Source organism: Streptopelia decaocto, assembly GCF_964273445.1.
Source record: "Streptopelia decaocto genome assembly, chromosome: 20".
Taxonomy (NCBI): domain Eukaryota; kingdom Metazoa; phylum Chordata; class Aves; order Columbiformes; family Columbidae; genus Streptopelia; species Streptopelia decaocto.
In genome coordinates, this window is record NC_138675.1 from 2,832,251 (window position 1) to 2,851,286 (window position 19,036).

The 19,036-nt window shown below is 42.3% G+C and overlaps 1 protein-coding gene across 2 annotated transcripts in view; it reads right to left on the bottom strand.

The window, feature by feature from the left end:
- TMCO4 (transmembrane and coiled-coil domains 4) overlaps positions 1–19,036 on the bottom strand; it is a 32,820-nt gene that overhangs the window by 9,001 nt on the left and 4,783 nt on the right. For both annotated transcript variants that reach the window (XR_014185751.1, XM_082069549.1), the window contains exons 4-12: positions 15,470–15,497; positions 13,400–13,532; positions 9,515–9,612; positions 8,652–8,795; positions 8,039–8,158; positions 6,520–6,684; positions 5,822–5,958; positions 4,637–4,721; positions 1,212–1,329 (exon numbers count right to left, since the gene is read on the bottom strand). Coding sequence is in view for 1 of the 2 variants with exons in the window: in XM_082069549.1 (XP_081925675.1) it covers positions 1,212–1,329; positions 4,637–4,721; positions 5,822–5,958; positions 6,520–6,684; positions 8,039–8,158; positions 8,652–8,795; positions 9,515–9,612; positions 13,400–13,532; positions 15,470–15,497 (1,028 nt within the window). In the remaining variant the exon portion in view is untranslated. The remainder of the gene's footprint in view (positions 1–1,211; positions 1,330–4,636; positions 4,722–5,821; positions 5,959–6,519; positions 6,685–8,038; positions 8,159–8,651; positions 8,796–9,514; positions 9,613–13,399; positions 13,533–15,469; positions 15,498–19,036) is intronic.

Below are 19,036 nucleotides of genomic sequence, written 5' to 3' on the forward strand. Positions count from 1 at the left end.
CCCGCGATTCAAAAAACAACAATTTTCAGTCTAACTGACAGATGGGATTAATAATTTGTTGTTTGAACTTGAATGCTTTTAATTCTTTTATTTAGTTCTTCTTCACAAATTAAGTACTGTGTTAGATGTATGATACTTGCCCATCTGATACCTATATATGTGTGCATGGAAGGCACTGACACCATTTTCAGCTGTCCCTGACCCAAGGGCTCGTGGCTTTACAAGCTGACTTGACTTGCAGTTACATGTTCTTTGCCAATCTTCTTGCCTGGTTATTTCTCAATTTATTTTCCCATGCTCTTAGTCTTCCCCGCTTCATTCCTTCCTTTTAATTTCCCCTCTTCTAGTTGTGCTGGTGAGCAGTGTTCTTGTCACAATTACCTTCCAACTAAGTCATTAGATTTGATTCTGTTCCATGAATTCTTTACAGCTTTGGGAAGCCTGCTTCAGCTGGTTCTTGCCTCTGAATCTCCCTCTTCTCCCCCAGCAGCTCTCACAACTCTGCAGCTGTCTGCACACTTTTGAAAGGCTGGTATTTGGTTTCAAGGTAACCCTTCTATTCTTTCACATCTTTATTAAATTTGCTGCAGCTGCTCTAGCTATTCCTCCTGTGTAAGTAAAATAGCTTGTTCACGTGGACTATCTTGACTAGAAAGTCTTCCTGATATAAAAACTCCTCAATTTGCTTGAGCTCCTTCCCTTCCATTGCAATTTTTACATCTTGTTCCCCATAAGCAGTCCCTAATGAATCATATCTCAAAGCTTGGATAGATCTTAATCCACATTCTTTAACTGTCAGTGAACTTGATGGCTGTATTTATAGTCCTTTACACAAATCTGAGCTTTAAAGGGGCCTTAGAATACGTCAGATTATGCACACAAGCACACTGACCCAGCTTTGAGCTGCTGAGGTGATAGAACCCAGCCACAGCATGAACAGGACCTGTGTATTGAGCACCTCAGGCTTCCAGTGTAACTGTTAATGTCAAACAGCTGAGAGCTGGAGCCAGAACAGCCTTCAAGTGTCTCATGAAAACTCTCATCTCCAGCTAATCCAAGGGAGAGATCTCTGGAGGGAAGAGGCTCTGGCGCTGCTGAATCAACATACTCACCAGCTGAACAAATATTCACTTACAAAATGCTCAAAAGGGATAAAAATCATTTCAAAGTGACGCTAGCACCGTGAAGCGGAGGACTGAGCACGTACAGACCTGCAGTAGCCGTTTATGATCCTGCCCGACACCACTTTTGTGATGGCTTTCCAGTACTTGGCTTCTCCTTCCACTGGAGCTCCCAGTAAGATCACATCCTCAATGATCCCTTGAGAGTCTGTTGAGAGGAAAAAAGCAGAACAGCTCAGATTTAGAGAATATTTCAGAGGGAGAACCAACCCGGCCCCTGTCCAGAAAGATGCAGTTCAAGCAGCAAACCCGTGGGAAGTTCTTTCCACAGACCTGGGTCTGGGTTTGCACGGAGCTGAACTGTTACGCTTTGAAACGGGGGAAAGGGACCGACATTCCTTATAGTGCAAATGTTGTCATATATTAAGCACGATAAGCTCTTGCCACAGTCCTTAGAGCTGAGTTAGTGAAAAACGTGACCTGCACACACAGCAGAAAACACCCAAGTTCTTAATATTGATTGGGAACTAGCAACAATGAAGGCGTTTGCCAACACGAGGTGATAATCTATCAAACTGGTTTGATTTTCTTGAAGCGTTCTTTAACACGAGTGCCCAGGGCACGACTTGCTGAAAAAGAATGTTGAATTTTAAGCATAATAAATCTTCCTCTCTTATCAGACAGCTGCAACTGGGGAATTTCAGTAGAAATAATTATGGAATGAGAAATACTGGGCAGCTCTGCTACTTTCCTAAACTCCTAAACAATATATTAGTATCTATTAATAAATCTTCTTGGTAAAGAGAGATCAAGCAGCTGATGCCAAAGCAGTTAGATGGAATTCACAGCAGCGCACGTCTTGGGAAGTTCATGGGTATAACCTGCCAAATCCAAACTCTCCACCGGTGGGAGAGCAGCGTTCGCGAGATGTGAGCTCAACCATCCTGTAAAATAACGTGCTAAAGTTTAAGGGGAGGCAGAAGTGAGAATAACTGCATATCGCATCAAGTTATGATGGAGAGGTGCTGCCTGGCTTGACTTTTTAAACGTAAATCAATAGGTTTCCTTTCCCTTATAGCAGTAAAAGACTCGGAGCTGGCTGCAGTGCCTGCATCTTTCTCAGTGGTGTAAATCCCAGCACCTGACAACGATCCAAAAGAGTTCTCGTGGTCTTAGTTCTTATTGCGAAGCAAATTTTGCACCAATCAAGCAAAGAGCAATTCAATTTTGTCAGTGTGATCCATGAGCAATAAAGTCCTGTTCCCATCATCATGAGCAATGAAAAATAAAACCCAGAGCCTTGCAAACGGGGAGCTCCTTCCAACCAAGGTACTAAATTCCACGGCCACAGTGTGAGCCAACTGAATAAACAAACAGCTAATTCATCAGGATCCTGGATGTTTGGGCAAGGTATTGGAAGCTTTTGTGTCTCTGGTCCTTTGTACAGCTTATTTCTTGCTCAGAACAAAAATGTTCAGCCTAAGCTGAAAAATACTTGTTGACAGAGGAGGATGGAAACCCTACAAATGTATTTCACAGTTTGCAAATCTTTTATGTGTGGGCAGAATTTAAAACTGAGATGATTTGTCCCTGGGCACAGAGGAAAGCACCTCATCACATTAGTCCTCACTGGAAAAGGGTGGGATTTAGGTCTCTCTGGCCATCGTACAGATCCAGTGCCACGGAGAGTGTTTCATGGCAGAGGTTGGCAGCGGTATTCCCGGTACCCAACCCCAGCAGAACTGGTGATACTGGTCACACATGCGATTCTGTCAGACAGCGTGATCAGTATTAGATAAAGATCTCATGTGTGACACCTCACTCCTATCGCACGTGGTTTGGCTTCAAGCTTCAGGTTCAGGCTGTTATCAATTTTTATTGGTTTACACTTCTTATTTATTAAAACGCATGGGAATTGTGATGGAAAATAATCAGACCAATGATCTTCTTCGTGGGTCTCTTCCAACTCAGGACATTTTGTGATTCTTCCCACGTCGTAACTTGTCTCTGACGGGTCATTACTACATCTTCTGCTATAATTTCATTTTCTGGAAAGCTACTAAGCTCTGGCTTCCAAAGTCATTTGTGATGAAGTATCCCAAAGGTTATTTAATTGCTTTACAGAGGAGTATTTTCTTTTAACAGAATTTGAGTTTCTGCCATGGTGTTTCACTGGATAATCCATGATTAGTTATTTGTCCTCAGAAATGCCACTGCCATCTGGATACAAAAGGCCCGCATGACTAAGCCTTGTGTTCCTTTTGTGTGAGACATCCAAGTCCAAACTCCAATCTGTCTCAGATGTCCAAGGTCCCAGCTCCGTTCCTTCTGTGGCTTGTGCTGGAACGTGCGTGTGCAGAACGCCTTGGCAATCCGCGCCGAACACGCTGCTTTTCGTCTCACAAATAGCTCAGCTTTCGTAATTCAATTAGGGAACTGAAAAACTAGTGTACGGTGGGGAGCTGCTATGATACATAATTACGATGCTTAGATTTCTTTAGAATGGCAGCCAACCTTAAAGACCCCTAATGATTTCCTTTCACGTATTACTTAGCTACAGTCCCATGTTATCCTAGCGAGAGACTACAGACCATTAAATAAAAGCTTGGAAATGTCTCAGCCCCTGGCATTCTTAGCACACAAAAAGAGTAGATTTAGGGCCAGATTAGGATCTGGGTTCTGGCTTCAGTGTCACTCCATTAGGATCATTCTGGATTTGATTAGATTTATTTTGAGAGCAGAAATCCTTTATCTGAGGACTTCCATCCTAAACCAGAAGTGAAGTTCTGGTACGCAGCCATCAGCTGAAAAAATGCTGACGTTCTCCATCCTCACCTGACTCTGCTCCCACCTTCTTGGGCCTTACTGAACGTTTGCCTTTATAAAGCTATTTATTAGAGACTTTCTGTGAGGCTAAATGGTTAATGAATTAAATTAAGTCTGTAGGGGGGAAGGCAGGCTGCACGCACACACTCACTACTGACTCAACTCCAAGATGCTATTTACATCTACTGATCATAAATGATTTTAATCTTTTTTCTAAATTAAAAATAGAATCTATTAATAAACAGAACCACAAACGGGTAATATATTGACAGATGGTTTTATACTTGACTTTGGGGAAAAATTACCATGAAAATAGCAGATGACAGTGGCATTTCAGTGACTTAAATGGAAGGGAGGACTTGGGGAATCAGATGCGATAGCTGGAGAGAGCTTCCAATAAAGGCAAAGCACCCTCTGCCGCGATCGCAGTGGCACGTGGGCAGCTCACAGGCTGATCCAGCAGCCGAATGTCACCAAATGTCAAGTTGTTGTTTACAGACGAGGGACCAAACTGACACACTGAAGCACCTTGAGTGAAGACAGCTGATTTAATCCACTGAACTGGTGGTTTCTGTCCTATCCTAAAAGACTCAAGCTCTGCTCCAGAAAAAATCTGCCTCTTGGAAGAAAAACTGCTCTACTAGCAATAAGGAAGATTAAGGAAGAAAAGGTTGGGAGGTGAATTTTACCTTTCTCTTGAGCCATCTCCTGCAGGCAGAAGTAAATGACTCTTGCACCCAGACTGAAGCCAATTAGTGTGACAGGTCGCTTGCCCTAAGAAAGAGGGAAATGAGGAAACACCATCAAATACCGTTACACATCAATACCTGGGACGCAAAGCACTGGGGCTTGTGCATGATCTTTTAAACGTTTGAGCAATTTGGCTGATTTCTAAGGGATTATGTATCGCTAAAGCTACGAACAGTTCAACATTCAGAATTCTGCATATCTATTTTGTGTTTTTTGATTCTCAGAAAACCAATTGAAAGGATCCAGTGATCTGAAGTTACAGCAAAGCAGATGTTTCAAACACAAACAAACCAGATGCTGCCATTGTTTTGAAATTTCCAAATAAAAGCCTAATTCACGGATCAAAAATTTTCCTAGAAATGTTTCGATAAAGAGAAGAAGCAGCTGTCGTACAAAAATATCGACCGCTTCTTGATTCAACCTGAATGAGAGCAGCACTGTGTGGCTGTTATAAAAAATGATGTGGGGTAAGCTTTTCTTGTGAATAGCCTAATAAGATTTTCTATAAGATCAAAGGGAGCTTAATCTCAACAACAACAAAAAATGATCTCTGTATTAACCGGGCAGCAGGTGTGCAATGGACTCCATAGACATGACACTGAGTAGTTTTAGACGTTCTGACACACTGGAATGTGTTTTCACTTCTCTGTGGGCAAAAACATGGCCCACGGTGCATCTAATGTTGCACAATCACCTCTTACATTATTTTGCTGGTGCCTCTTAAGTATCAGTGAATATTTTAACACTCTGTATTCTCTTTTCACCTATCTTTACTTTCTGTTCCCAAATTTGCACTAGGTGAGTTGGCCTGGCTGTTTAATGACATGGTCAAGCCACTTGTAATTTATGCCCCGGATCATTTCTTCTTCGTTTAGAAAAGCTTTAGGTTAAATGGAATGAATCTTGGCAGGAATTCTCTGATTCACTTGGGACTTATTTTTCCGCAATGAACCAGATGCACGTTGGTCACCTTCATGCATCTTTTTTTATTTTTCAGTTTATTATTGATTTGCTTCTCCCTGGAAGGATGCCACTTAACAGTTAACTAGTGTGACTACAAAACTTTGCCTCCATGGGCCAAATCCCTTCCGTATGCTATTCTTGGATAATATCTAGGCAATTACCTGCTGTCGACTGAGCAGGATATGTGCTAGGTGTTTGCCTACTTCAGCAGAGCGATGGAGACACACTCCCCAGGGGTTGTCAATGACACTGGCAACAGTCAAGAGCGACGTTGGCCACGTCAAGGCCGTCACAATACCTGCAAGACACAAAGCAAACAGCACAGCACAGTCACAAACCCAGGCTGCTCTTAGGAAACACCAAAAGCAAGATGGTTCACTGAAGTTAAAAGCTAAACCTGAGACCTTTTGCCATTTCCAGTTCTTCTTTCTCAAGACCTGATCTGAGAAATGCTTTGCTAGGCTAAAGATAAGAAGGAATCTGATGTTCTGATACAGAGGCAAACAGACACTATACATGAATGTAACCTGCATGTGAAAGGTTTGTGTAAAGCAGTAAAACAGTGTAATAACATAGAGAAATAAACACAGTGACGCGTGAAGGAAGGTGTTTCCAGCTGTAATTTTAAAAGAACAAGTCAATGACACAGAGGCACAGCAATCCAGGAAAGCAAATCTAAATTACAGGTGTGGCAGAGAAGGTTCTCAGGCCAGTTCTGCAGGGCGGTGCCAATCCTGCCAGAAATCTCCTGTGTTTGCTCAGAAATCTTCTGTGTTTAGGAAAGCTTCTTTAAACAGAAACCAACAGTCAAACTGCACAAGAGCCAATCAGGCAGATCAGAGATGATTTAGGTTCTTACCTGACAAGACAGTGAATTTTAAGGCTTCTTGAGCCATCATGTTGACAAAACCATTCAGCAGGGAATCTAAGGCGTTGCCGAGCTCCATCAAGTACTTGGATTCCCAGGCCAGGCAATACTGCTCACTCGATCGCAACATGCTGCTCCACGGTGCTGTGAAGCTCCCTGGGAAAGGTTGCAAAGATGCAATTCATGTTCAGAGAAAACACAACAATGTCTGACTCCTGGCAAGATGAGTCCAGCAAAGACTCAGAAAAGAACCAGCAGGACACTGGAATATACTTATACTGTAAAATCAGGAATTATATTTTAAAATACTGTTAGATTTAGACTCTGTATTTCCACTGTTTTATAATAAATTTGGGGGTTGTAAATCATGCCACAGCTTCGTCTGCCTTGACAAAGGATCTTCAGTGTGGACAGGCTCAGAGTTCATGACCTGTTCCATTGCCCCAAAGGCTGCCAAGACAGATGGGTATTAATACTAATAGTAGGTATTGAGGATGTTCCTCCCAGCATCGGCCAACAGGCCAAGTCCTGCAGCTCCATCTTCTCGTACAGACCCAAGGAGGGCTGGTCCTGAGAAATTTTTAAGCCATGGTCTTTCTCCTGTTTGTGGTTTTGCTTTTTTAAACATGACAGCAGATTGCTAGTTATGGAAGAAGAATGTGTGTCATTTTTAACTCCCTTTTAAGGGCAAACGGACACAAAAAGGTTCCTGAAGGGACACACTTGTCTTTGGAACAGTGCCTGGGAGCCCTCCAAGCCCGAGGATTTGGACCCCTGGTGAGCAGACAATGAGAAAAGCTGAAGCTCTGTAATGCAAAGTGAAAATAACCTTAGTCTGACAGCAAGCTGCAACCTAACAACCAACAACCTTTTGCATTAATGATAGCCAGTGTTAATTATGATGCTTCTGAATAAATTGGCAGCTGTTCAGTCAGGTTGCTGAACACATCAGCAGACAGTTGAGATATTTTATATGACAAGTTATACTGGAAACTAAAACAGTACGGACTTTTCAAGGTTGCTGCCTCTAAGTTCACCTCCCGAATGCTGTGCTTAACAGGATTTACTTGACAGAACTTTCTTGCCAATAAACCTCATTATCTGGCAGATACCCAGAAGGAAAAAGATACTATTTTCTGTTAATTGCTGGAGGATAAACATAAGGTCTCAGAGATAGGTGAGACACTTTGTACTACTGCTGGAAATCATCCACCCCAAACAGACCTTTCCTAGCAAAACCAGACAGCATTTATTAACATTTATTAATCTGCTATGATTACTGCCAATCCTGCTATCACTACAACCAATTTACTGCCCTCTCTCCTTCCTCTGTTTTGATTGGGACTGTAGACTGGGTTGCAAAATCTTATGTTGAGAGTCGATGTGTTTTAGTTACCAGCCCATGCAAGTGGGGGGAAGACAGGGTGCTACAAGAGCAGATGTTTGTGCTAGGAGTGGAAGAAAGACACAGCTCTCCAGGCTCCGCTTGGTTTCCTCGTGTTGTTCTTACCATATTTTCCTGCGCACAGCCATCCAGTAATCGCTATGGTGATATGAAGCTGCTTTCCTTCAGTGAGTGGGAGGAATTCAAACTCTTCGATGGCTCCCACACGCTTCTTCATCTTGTATCCTACACACAGCAGGGCAGAAACATGAGTCTCAGAAATCGCACAGCAAGGACAGACTCTGCTAATAGTAGAAGTTCCTAAGAAATTATTTGGGTCATTTGGATAGGTTTGTGGGGTTTTTTCCTTTCCAAAACCCTCAGCGAGTCTGTGCATTACTTAGAGCCTGGTACGGAGCCAACATGATTCTTCTGGGCTTGTGTGATCCAAGGCAATCCCAGCAGAAAGCTTTTCTTGCTGCAGACCTGACATCAGCTGCAACAGCCGCTGCTCTCCGTGGCAGCATCTTTCTAAGCTACATCCCAAATACTCTTTTCCTACATGGTCATCAGGGGCTACACAGCATCTCATTCAGCACTGAAATTAAATTTCACAGTTGTGGGATTACACCTCACATTGCTTCCCTTGCTCTGCAGAGCTCAGTTAAGTCGTGAGCTCTGCATTTACAGGCAAGATCCTGTGCCTCGGGAGCTCAGAAATGTGCTGTCGCTCTCTCACCGGTAAGGCCGGCTCCAGCCGCTCCGAAAAGTGATGCCATGACAGCAATTCCAGCGGTCGAACCTAAAGCGGCTGCTCCAGCGCTCCCGATGATAGTAGCAGCTCCCGCAGCAACCAGAGGGGCAGCGAGACCCCCCGTCAAGCCTGAAGATACAACAAGTAACATCACCAAACTATTAATCACCTTCAAAATCTAGGCAGTTGTTTCCCTGTGCTGTGTGAGGGCTGCTAATGCTACTGGAAAGGTACAAATTATGGTCCTTTTTTGCATCACCAATAAAGGAGCTTTCTGAGACCCTCTCCTGGCCCTGGATCTCTGCACAGATTCTTTGACTACTTCAGTAAAAATGAAGAATAATTTAAAGGTCAAAGGAAGAATGTGTGGTAGAATGGGGGGAGCTATGCCCTGTTTGCTTAGGGAACATTGATCTAGTCTCGCACTATTCTGAATTTAGACTTGAAGACTTGATCCTCCTATAACAAAAGAGCAAAAGAGGAGAAAACATTTTTTAAGGGTAACAACGTCAGTTTAATATTTCCCCCAGCCAGTGAAGCTACATTGGAATAACTTTTCCAGCTAATTATTTCCATTTTATTTTCACATGGCTGAAAATACTTTTCTTAGATTTGGGGTTTCTTCTGTTGTTTGTTTGGGTTTCTCTTGTTTGTTTGGGGTGTTTTTTTTGGTATCTGAAGCAACATGCTACACTCAGCCTGGCAAAGAAAAGCAGTGAACGCTTTAAAATTCGAGTTTGGGCTAAAAGGTGTGATGGGTTCTGCTGCCAAATGTGTAATTCAGATACCTCCCCAGTGCTGTACATGCAATTCAGGAGCAAATGTCCAAACTGCCAGAGCAGCCTCACCTATCACTGTTCCGCCCCCGACGGTCGCCAAACCGATCAGGAGGTATCTCTTCAGCTTTCTTCTTCTTTCCTTCTTTTTTCTTGATACTTCTGCAGTTCTGTGGGGGGATTAGAAGCATAAAAGCTGACGGAAAAGCCTGACAGATAACAACGCTGCATTAGAATCTGTTTTTATTCTCTGCAGTGTAATTTTCCTACTGGGAACAGTAAAAAGTAACAAGCAGGTGTGGACTGTGACAACACACTTGGATTTATGAGCATGGACATAAACCCACAGATTTAAATTAAAACCATGTAATTGCTGACAAAAGCCAACAGATGTTACTTACTTGGAATATCCTTCCTAATAGGGCTGAAGCTTGTAAAAAAAGACACAAAAAATCAAAAGCATTTCAATAACTATATACTGCCTATATAGCTTAGAAAAGACCCAAGAAAGCTAAGGGGAAACAGGGAAAAGTGTTTGAAACACAAGAGAATAGGCATAGTTTGTGCTAACAAACAGAGGGATGGAATGAAACTATTTTCCAGCAACAGTGTTTACATTTAGCCGCTTTCTAATTGCACATCACAATATAATAATAGAAGAGGTATTAAACACAGTCATCAGTTCATTTGTCTGTGTGCATTTAAGCCACATTTTAACAAGCTTATCAGAAACAGGTAAATAAACCTGAAAGGAACAAATATCACTTATTAGGCACTGCTTTTGGCTTCTGTCCACTGTCTTTGTTTTCTCTCTTACAAGAAATACTTCCCACTTCAGAGGAAAGTGCGAGAAACAGGATGCTGGAATAAATTGTTTACAGAGGAAGGTTCCTTCTAGGCTGCTAATGCAGTAGTTAATCTAGGCCTTTAAACATAAGAATGTATCTTGCTTCCAAACTTGGATATTTTCCCTTTTAATCCTAGCTTAATTGTGGATTTTCATTATCCATATAATTGCCTAATCCTTCCTGGAACCCCCTAAGCGCACCGTAATTTTGATAAAGACAGTTTTAGATGAGTCCCAAACAATACGCGGCTTTGTAAAACGCAGCAGGAGGAGAATGAAGCACAGCGGGTGAAATCCCCGCGCCGTTCAAGTCAACAGCAGAACTCCCGTTGAGTTGCACAGCACGGAGGCTTCGCCTCCACAGAAATCTTCCAAAAAAGATTGTGTATTACCTGCCGCAGCAGCAAATGTAGCCAAGAACAACAGCACTGCCTGCAATGGCTGCATCTTCAGCATTTTCTGTGTAACCAAGCTCAGTTTCTACAAACCCACGCTCAAGGCGGTATTTGGATATGCCCCGGATTGTGCCTGCAGTCACCAACCTGAATGATCAGCTTCAGAAAAACATTGCTCCAGGTGTTCTTTAAACCAGCCCTACAGTCTGACTGTTCATACCTACGTTGGCAACATCCAGCAATTTCTGTTCTACATAGTGGTTCATCAGCTTTTATAGTCAACGTGTTGACACCTCGCACTGAAAATAACGACATCGAGAGAGCTGAAATACGGCTAACCTGGCTCTAGTTGCAATAATGAGCAATTCGAGTTATGTCGGTAGGAAGATAGTTTGCAGCTAAAGCTTTCCTGAAGATGCAGTGAGTAAAACTACTGTCATGAGAACTTTTCCTTGTCGTTGCTCTCCTTCCGTAGCTGCTAGCAACTGCTTTTGACAGTTGCTTTCCTAATAGCTTCTGCATTGCAATTATCACTTGATTACCAGACTGCGCTTTTTTTCCACTATGGTAATTAACTGCCTTTTCTGTTAATTCTTTACCCTTAGTGATCTTGGATATGCAGCTTCTTGCCTGAACCACAAATTATCTTCAGAGGGATTTTATAGGTGGAATGACAGGTCATTTTCCAATGATGAAAAGCGTCAGGAGGACACGTTGGCGAGCAAATGATGTCATATTTTCCAGTTTCTCACAGAAAGAGAGGTTCATGCCTGCAGGTCAGTACATTTTCGGTGCTGGTTAAGATGGATTTAAGTATTTGGAGCTTTTTTCTATAGATGTCCATATGTACATTTAACCTTGCACATTCTGGGCCACAGGCCAAAACACAGCAATAAAAGTGGGAGCAAAACCTTCTGTTAACAAATATCAGTAAAAACCGCCTATGCAGAAGCTGCCAAAACCCTGTGTTATTGTTCTAAAACCTCTTGCAGTGGATGGTCAAAGCTGGAAGCATCCTAAGCAGATGCTGATGTGTTCCCTGCCCCCAAAAATCTGTGAGGTCAAAGCAGTGACAGGTTTATATTCCACTTCTTTTCCCCATTGACTCCTAACTTTAAAACAAACCAAGGGTCATCAGTTCTCCACAAATCTCAGCCCTGTTTTAGCCACGCAATAACGAATGTGTTCGCACAGCAGTCTTGGACTACTCTCACTATATTGTTTTTCTCTTTTCTCTAATAGGTATTTACTTCCATGGCTGCAACAACCGGATAGATACAAAACCCAATGGGTTTGAAAGCCATGCTTTTAATTACGCAGCAAAATCTTCCAGTTGTTCTCGCCTTTATCAGACACGCTGCTGGTCTTTTTGGGTTGTGCTGCAGGAGCCACAAGTCTAGTTGATGCAGAATTAGGTATTGGAGCATCATCTTTGCAAACGACACCCCACCCTCGGCATCGATGTTTTCCTGCACTAAAGGGACAGGTTTGAGTTTGTTTCCACAAGCCACAGCAAAACAGTCCCCATTAATACCAACCCTTGCTCCTGCATGCCAAACCGTGTCCTGTTTAGCAGTCCATGATCTTTGAGATTATTTTGACTTTCCCTTTTTACAGTGCACTATAAAGTTAAGCTTTATTTAAATAAACTATAACTGAAAGAGACCTGTCACATGCTGGACACCACGGTAACGTCTGAACTTTACTGTGTCAGGGACGTTGATTAAAGCCTTTATTAGCACTCAGGTTAATCTCATAACCTGTTTGCTGAGTTGACAGATAAAAATATTAAACGGTCCCTTGAAAGTCCACTACAGACACGTTTACTGCCTTACATATTGCTAAACCTTCACACAACTCCTGCCTAATAAGTGAAATACAAAAATACCACATTTCTTATAGATACCAACATTTCGGCTGTTTCATATCTAAGAACTAGTGATTAAGAGAATTAATCCTATATTCGTAACACAAAAGTAGGAGTCAGGTGTATTAGTATCTAATGATGCAGATTGTTGCCCTCAGAGATCTACCTTCAAAAGGAATTCGACAGCTGTCAAACAGACACAGAGAAAGACAGATCCATAGAAAATTAGCAACTGAGGATCTAATCCCAGACTTACAGGAACTTACTTCATTCTGCAAGAGGCAGTTCTAGCTGAAGAATATTGGGCCAAAAGAGAAGAGACACAAGATCTTTATGATGTAGTTAAGCATAATCTACAGTCTAGGAGCACGGAAATGAAGCAGGTCAGCACGGAGTAGCCTTTACCAGCTCTGATTTTAAGAATGCTGAGCTTTCCTTGAGGTTGAGGTTGGATCTAGGGAACAATTTCTTCCCCAAAGGGCTGTTGGGCATTGGAACAGGCTGCCCAGGGCAGTGCTGGAGTCACCATCCCTGGAGGGGTTGGACAGATGGAGATGAAGTTCTCAGGGACATGGGGCAGTGCCAGGGGTGGGGGAACATTGGACTCAATCATCTTGAAGGGCTTTTCCAACCAAAATGACTCTATGATACCATGATTCTGTGATTCCTGCTTCTCAGCACAGCCAAAGTGCCGCGAGGGCTCTGCAACCCTCATCAAGCCATAAATGATTACACTGAGCCATGGCGGGGGAATGATCAGAGACTGGACTTGGGCACAAGGAATCACGGCTAAGCTTTCAAGCACCGGCAGAATTTTTTCATGCCATAGTCAACCCAAATGTTCTTACTCTGACTCTTCTTCTTTTTGTTCCTTCAAGCTCTCAAGCAGAGATTCCTCCAGGACTTCCAGCTCCTCCAAGGGGACTCTCAGCAGCCAGGTGATGTGGCAGATCAACACCCTTGCTCGAGCATCGTAGTACCCTTAAACAGACGGAAGCCCAGGAAATCAATCAGTTGGCATCACGGCCAATTAAACAGCGAGCAGTGCACTCAGCTGTGCTGCAGGACCCTGTCCCACACAAGCAAAGCTCCTTCCCTCAGGCCCTCTTCATCTTCTGTGTGTTTGAAGACAATTCCTTTATCTAGAGAAGAGCGTGACAAATGGAAAATCCTTAATCCCTGCAAACTTCATCCTGTGAACAGAGTCACTGCACCAGGTAATTGTCTCTGTGGCCAAAAAAAGGTCATAAATCCTTCGCTCTTCATCTTCTGTGATGGCTCTGGATAGGCTGCATCTTCTCAGCAGAGAAATGCTGCATCAAGACCAGTCCTAACTCGAACTACCACATATATACATATCTATAGGTAACAGGACACAGTACACCTCAACAATGCACCAATGCAAGATGCAGTATCTTGTAAAAATGTGCCTCCATGCAAAACCTTTGTATTGAATCCATCTTGTTGGCAACAAGAGGGACTTTTGTTTAAAACTACACACCAGCTCACCTCGTAGCATCACCGACAATTGTTTGCATTGATACTTCACTGCTGGAGATGCAGGAGTGAGCAGTGTGCTCAGACAACACGCCACAGGGGAAATGATTCCTCCTGGGCTTATAAGCAGGTGTTCTTTAGGAAAAGACATTTTAAATGTAATAGATTTTAAATTATTTGTGCCAAGTCTTGCCTTCTTAATGTGTTTCTCTCAGTAGCACCTGCCAGCTTTTGTAAAGGGTTCTTGGTGCACTCTGGGATGAAAAATCTAATTGCTTTTCTAGCGGTGGGTGAAGATACTGGCAAGACCCAACTATAAAGTATGTTTCTGATACCCACTGCACGTAGATCAAATATGGCACTTGGAAATCTATTAGGTTTATTAATTTATTGCCATCAATACCACGATACCGAACTACTTCAATAGGCTTTAATGACGCCAGTTTGGAGTTTTGTGCTTAGTTGAGAAATAAGGACGGTATTTTTCTTTGCGTCATCCCTGATACGTGCCACGTTTTGCAAGCCCAAGCAGGGGTTTTGATGAGCAGCCTTCTTGTTTCCTGTCTGTGAATACACAACTTTGCTTTTTATTATACTTAGCCAGCTTGGCTCTAAGTTAGTGAGTCTTGAAAATATATTTCTTTTAAATTCCAGGTTAGCAAAATAAGCAGTTTTGCAATAACTGACTTGTCAATTTTCCATTAAAAATAAAGCAAGAGCAAAAATGGTACTTTGTTCTGCAGAAACAGGCTAATCAGCAACCAGTGAGTTCCTTCCTGTGAGAATGTGTTAAAACACAGAGATTTAAAAAACGCAAGGAGTGATACAAGACAGGCTTCTTTTAGAAATGAACATTTTGTTCAGTAGCCAGTCTTTATGTCATTAATTCTCTCAGACTAATCCATGTTACGCATTGTAAACGAGAAAATTATTTTATGCATACTATAATATACAAGTAAAATCACTTTTATTTTTAATAGGCTTCACAGGACACTCTGGAAATTATTCCCTGAATAATGGGTTTTTTTCTTCTTTTTAGGCAACAAGCGATCTGCCGGGAGCTTTGTTAGGCTGAGATTTTCGTAACAGCTTCACTGCCTTCCTAAAGGAGGAGGTAGCCTGCACCCCTGGAAACACTGGATACAAACCAGAACTTTCCTACCATCACTTTTTGCATGCCAACACACGCCATGAAGTTAAGGAGGTGAAGAGCTGTTCGATTTTTAACAGGTATTATTAATCATCCCTAATATAATAGTTGGCTTCCCTGTAGTGGATGCAGGGGAAGAGTGTGCTGGTTTTGTTCTAAAGGAAGACAAGATAAAATAGGATGGTACCTTGAGCTTTTCAAGCATTTTAAACTATCAGATGTAAACTCATCTACGTTATTCTTACAAAGAACAAATGCTGGGTAAACTTACCATCTCTAAGAGAGAAGGATAGAAGGTCCTAAAATGAAAAAAAAAAAAAAGAATATTCAAGTTAAAAGTGATGATGTATGCCTGGAGACATCAAAATGGAGGCATGAAAACCCATTGGACTGTGATTTAATTACTGCAGCTTCAGATCATAAACATGGGAAGCCATCACGTTACAATACAGTAGGGCAGTGCAGAGCAAAGCCAGATGTTTCCAGTGCAAAATTCTCCAGATGCACGTACTAATGGCTGGACAGGAGTATATAATGAGTAGTATACACTGAAGCATCCTATATTATTTGTTATAGCCATCCTGTTGCAACTGAAAGCACTTCAAAGTTTGGAGGAACAGGGCTTTAATCTTCCTACCACTCCAATAACTTCTGCTCGCTATATGGTCATAAATACTCATATTTTCAACAGAAGTAACAGGTTTGAATGCTGTTCTAGTGGACCTGTGGGCCCTATTTTCTTTGGCTTTCTGGGAATTCATAGCTCTAGGCAGTAAGGCTGAACTTACATGAAGTTCTTTTGGATTAAGTGCTCAAAACCAGAAAATTCAGAATTTATGGCCATCTGTCAAGACCGGGGGACTTGACTTCTGTGTTGGCTCTTCACCATTAAAAAAATCAGATAAATAAATCAATCCAATAGATGGTTTCTATGGACAAATCCATGAAAAAAAAGGTCAGCGTTTTTACTACTCTATTCTCCTCTTTTATTGTCACCGGACAAATTTTTAGTTCTTTATGTAACTAGAACACTAAGCACTAGCTCAGTCTGGTTCCTTCCCTCTCCTACACACAATTAAAGCACAGCCGAATTTTACAGGGAATCCTTCAGCCCTTTGGGAACACAAAATATGCAGCCAAAGATGTAGGCGGCTGCCAAAGAGTTTATGATTATTAGTCCCATAAGCTCCTAAGCAAAATTTGTATCGTAAAAATGTCTCTAATCTTTTCCCTACTGCATGAGAAGCGTAGAATGGAGAACAAGCCATCCTTAACCAACTCCTACTAGAAGACGGGCAAACTATAGTTATTATCCAGGCAAAAGGAAGTGCCTGGACTCTAAATATCATTTTAACATGAGTCGGCTGTTTCATAAAGGAGAAGAGAGTGTTTGCATAGGGCTGGGGAAACCAAAAGATTAGGGCAGCTGAACTCCCACCTCTAGGTGCTTTTTCACCAGGTATAACCCCAAAACCTTTGCTTCCAGTATGTCAGTAATGCTTTTAATTTAAGCTAGCCACTGAATCAGGTCTCCTCTGTTCCCCTAATCACCACACTGCAGAAAAAAAAAGGCTTCTTTTTAGTTCTGGCCACAATTAGTATTCAGTGCATGCACACACGCTGGTTGGTGGGATATGGGAGCTGGAGAAATTAATTCCTACAAGCAGAGAAAGGAATGTAACCCCGTTTTCCCAAAGCCTGAGTGCTGTAATGACACAGGTATTAGATAGACGAACACCATCACCCCCTCCCTGGCCGCAGTTTTGTGGGGAATGGTTAGCACAGAGGTGTCAAAACCCAGCATTAGACCCAGCGCTGGGAGTCCAAACCAGAAAGTTGAACAAGCAAAGAGCCTGAAGTCTCGAACAAGGTGAAGCTTGTGACCTTGATGCCATAATTTTCCATGGAATAATGTAAACAGCCTTTGGAACAGGGTTTTTACCATTTGTAAGCAATAAATTAATCCCTTTGTGTTGCAAAGGGAACTGTGGGTCCTGCCTCAGGTCCTGTATGATATGCCCAGTATCCTCTGTGGCACCTAACATCAAATAACCTCTCTTAAACATCTGGCCTAAGCGTTTCCATACATGTATTTCACAAGGTCAGGGATGGATCCAGCTAATCAAGCAATAAAATGGAACTACTGTTTTTACTGCATCTGCGCCAATTATCATTCTCAACTATTTCTAATTGATATAGGCTTTGCACGTACAACTGTGCAGTCATCTGGAATCCAATCAGCATTGATTAGATTAGTTCGCAAGTTTGTTTTCCCTCTCTAAGCAGCAGTTATTATTTTGAAGTTGGTGTTTCGATTCTCCCTGAGCACAAGACTGCCGCCCCTAGGACGGAGAAGCCCTGCAAAGAAAGGGAAGCGAGCTTTATTCAGAGGCTTTGCCAGCTTTTTATTAATTGCTGCAAGTTCAAAATTCATTTCCTCAACAACAGAGAGCATCCAGTCCACATCACAGTGGATGTGTATAGAAAAATACAGGAAAACAGACATTCTAAGTATGTCCAGAGGAAAAAAAAATATTAATAATCAGAACTTAGAACATTTTCACACCTGTCATCACTTCTTCACCTCTTTTTGTTGCACTGCCTTCTCATATTGCACCCACAGCTTGTGTGTTTTGACTACTGACCTTAAAGGATTCGGTTAACCAACATTTGCCTGCATTAGTCATCTGCAGTGAATGCAAACAAAGATAAAACCCCACAATCCTCAAATTTTCATTGAATCCACGGTGAGCTCACCTTTAGTCTCCTGACCTCATGTGTCAACTCTTCAGCATGCTAAGATGGAGGGAATTCAAAAATTGAGGCACTAACACTGACGGGACTCTGCCACTGGACACACGGAGCAATTGAAGTGTGTTTTTGTTCAATAAACAGTAAACGCTGCATCAGCAGCAGCTGAAGACAAAGAAGCAAGAGCACCATAAAGCAACATGTCAAGAATTCACAAAGCTTTGTCCCGCAGCTTGTTTATTTTCAGATAAGATGTTACACTGAAGTCTCCAATACCTTGCAAGCCTCTGCTGCCTTGCTCTACAAAAGTCTTTAATTCTATCTTTCCTTTGACAAAAATCAATCACCTTGGCCACACACCTGACTGCATGAGGTCCTGATGTTGTGGCATTACACTGAGAGCTATTCCTGATCTCTGCTTTCAACTAATCAAAGAACTGTTGTCTGCAGCTTCTGTGTTTCACCTGAACCCAGGTGATAAATGCCTCAGCTCTCCAGCTCAGAGCAAAATACCACGCGCTCCCACTGATGCAGACCCGCTTTTGTAAAAGCACATGGAGCCCTGGTGCAACGTAAGCTTGGAGCAAGCACGAGATAAATTTCACCAAAATTTCACACTTAATAAACTCAGCAGCAATGCAGGAAGACACGCCTAAATCTAGAGAATCCATCCTGAAGCAGAGAGAATGAGAGAAACAACCTGGGAAACAGCAAGCCATTTAAACACAGAAAAAAATGAGTGTAGATTTGTTGATTTTGGGCAAACAACATCCAAACAGCTCCTCTTATTTTAGAACATCTGTCTAACTTAGTAATTAAGCTTAAGATTCTCTGCCAGTGTACTGTTAAGAGGACTTTGGGCACTGTAACATTCATATGTTCAGAGCAGATCCTCTGAGGCCTTTTATGGACTCACTAGGAGACATGAGAGACGGCTGAGATAATGGGAGCTGGTCACGATGAATGTTCACTCCTATCATATCTTTACTTACGCAGCCATGTCCTCTCATCTGCTGTTCTGTTGGGCCGTTGCTAAAGGTGAGCATGTGATAACTATTACTCAATACCAGAGCACTGTCTGCACGCA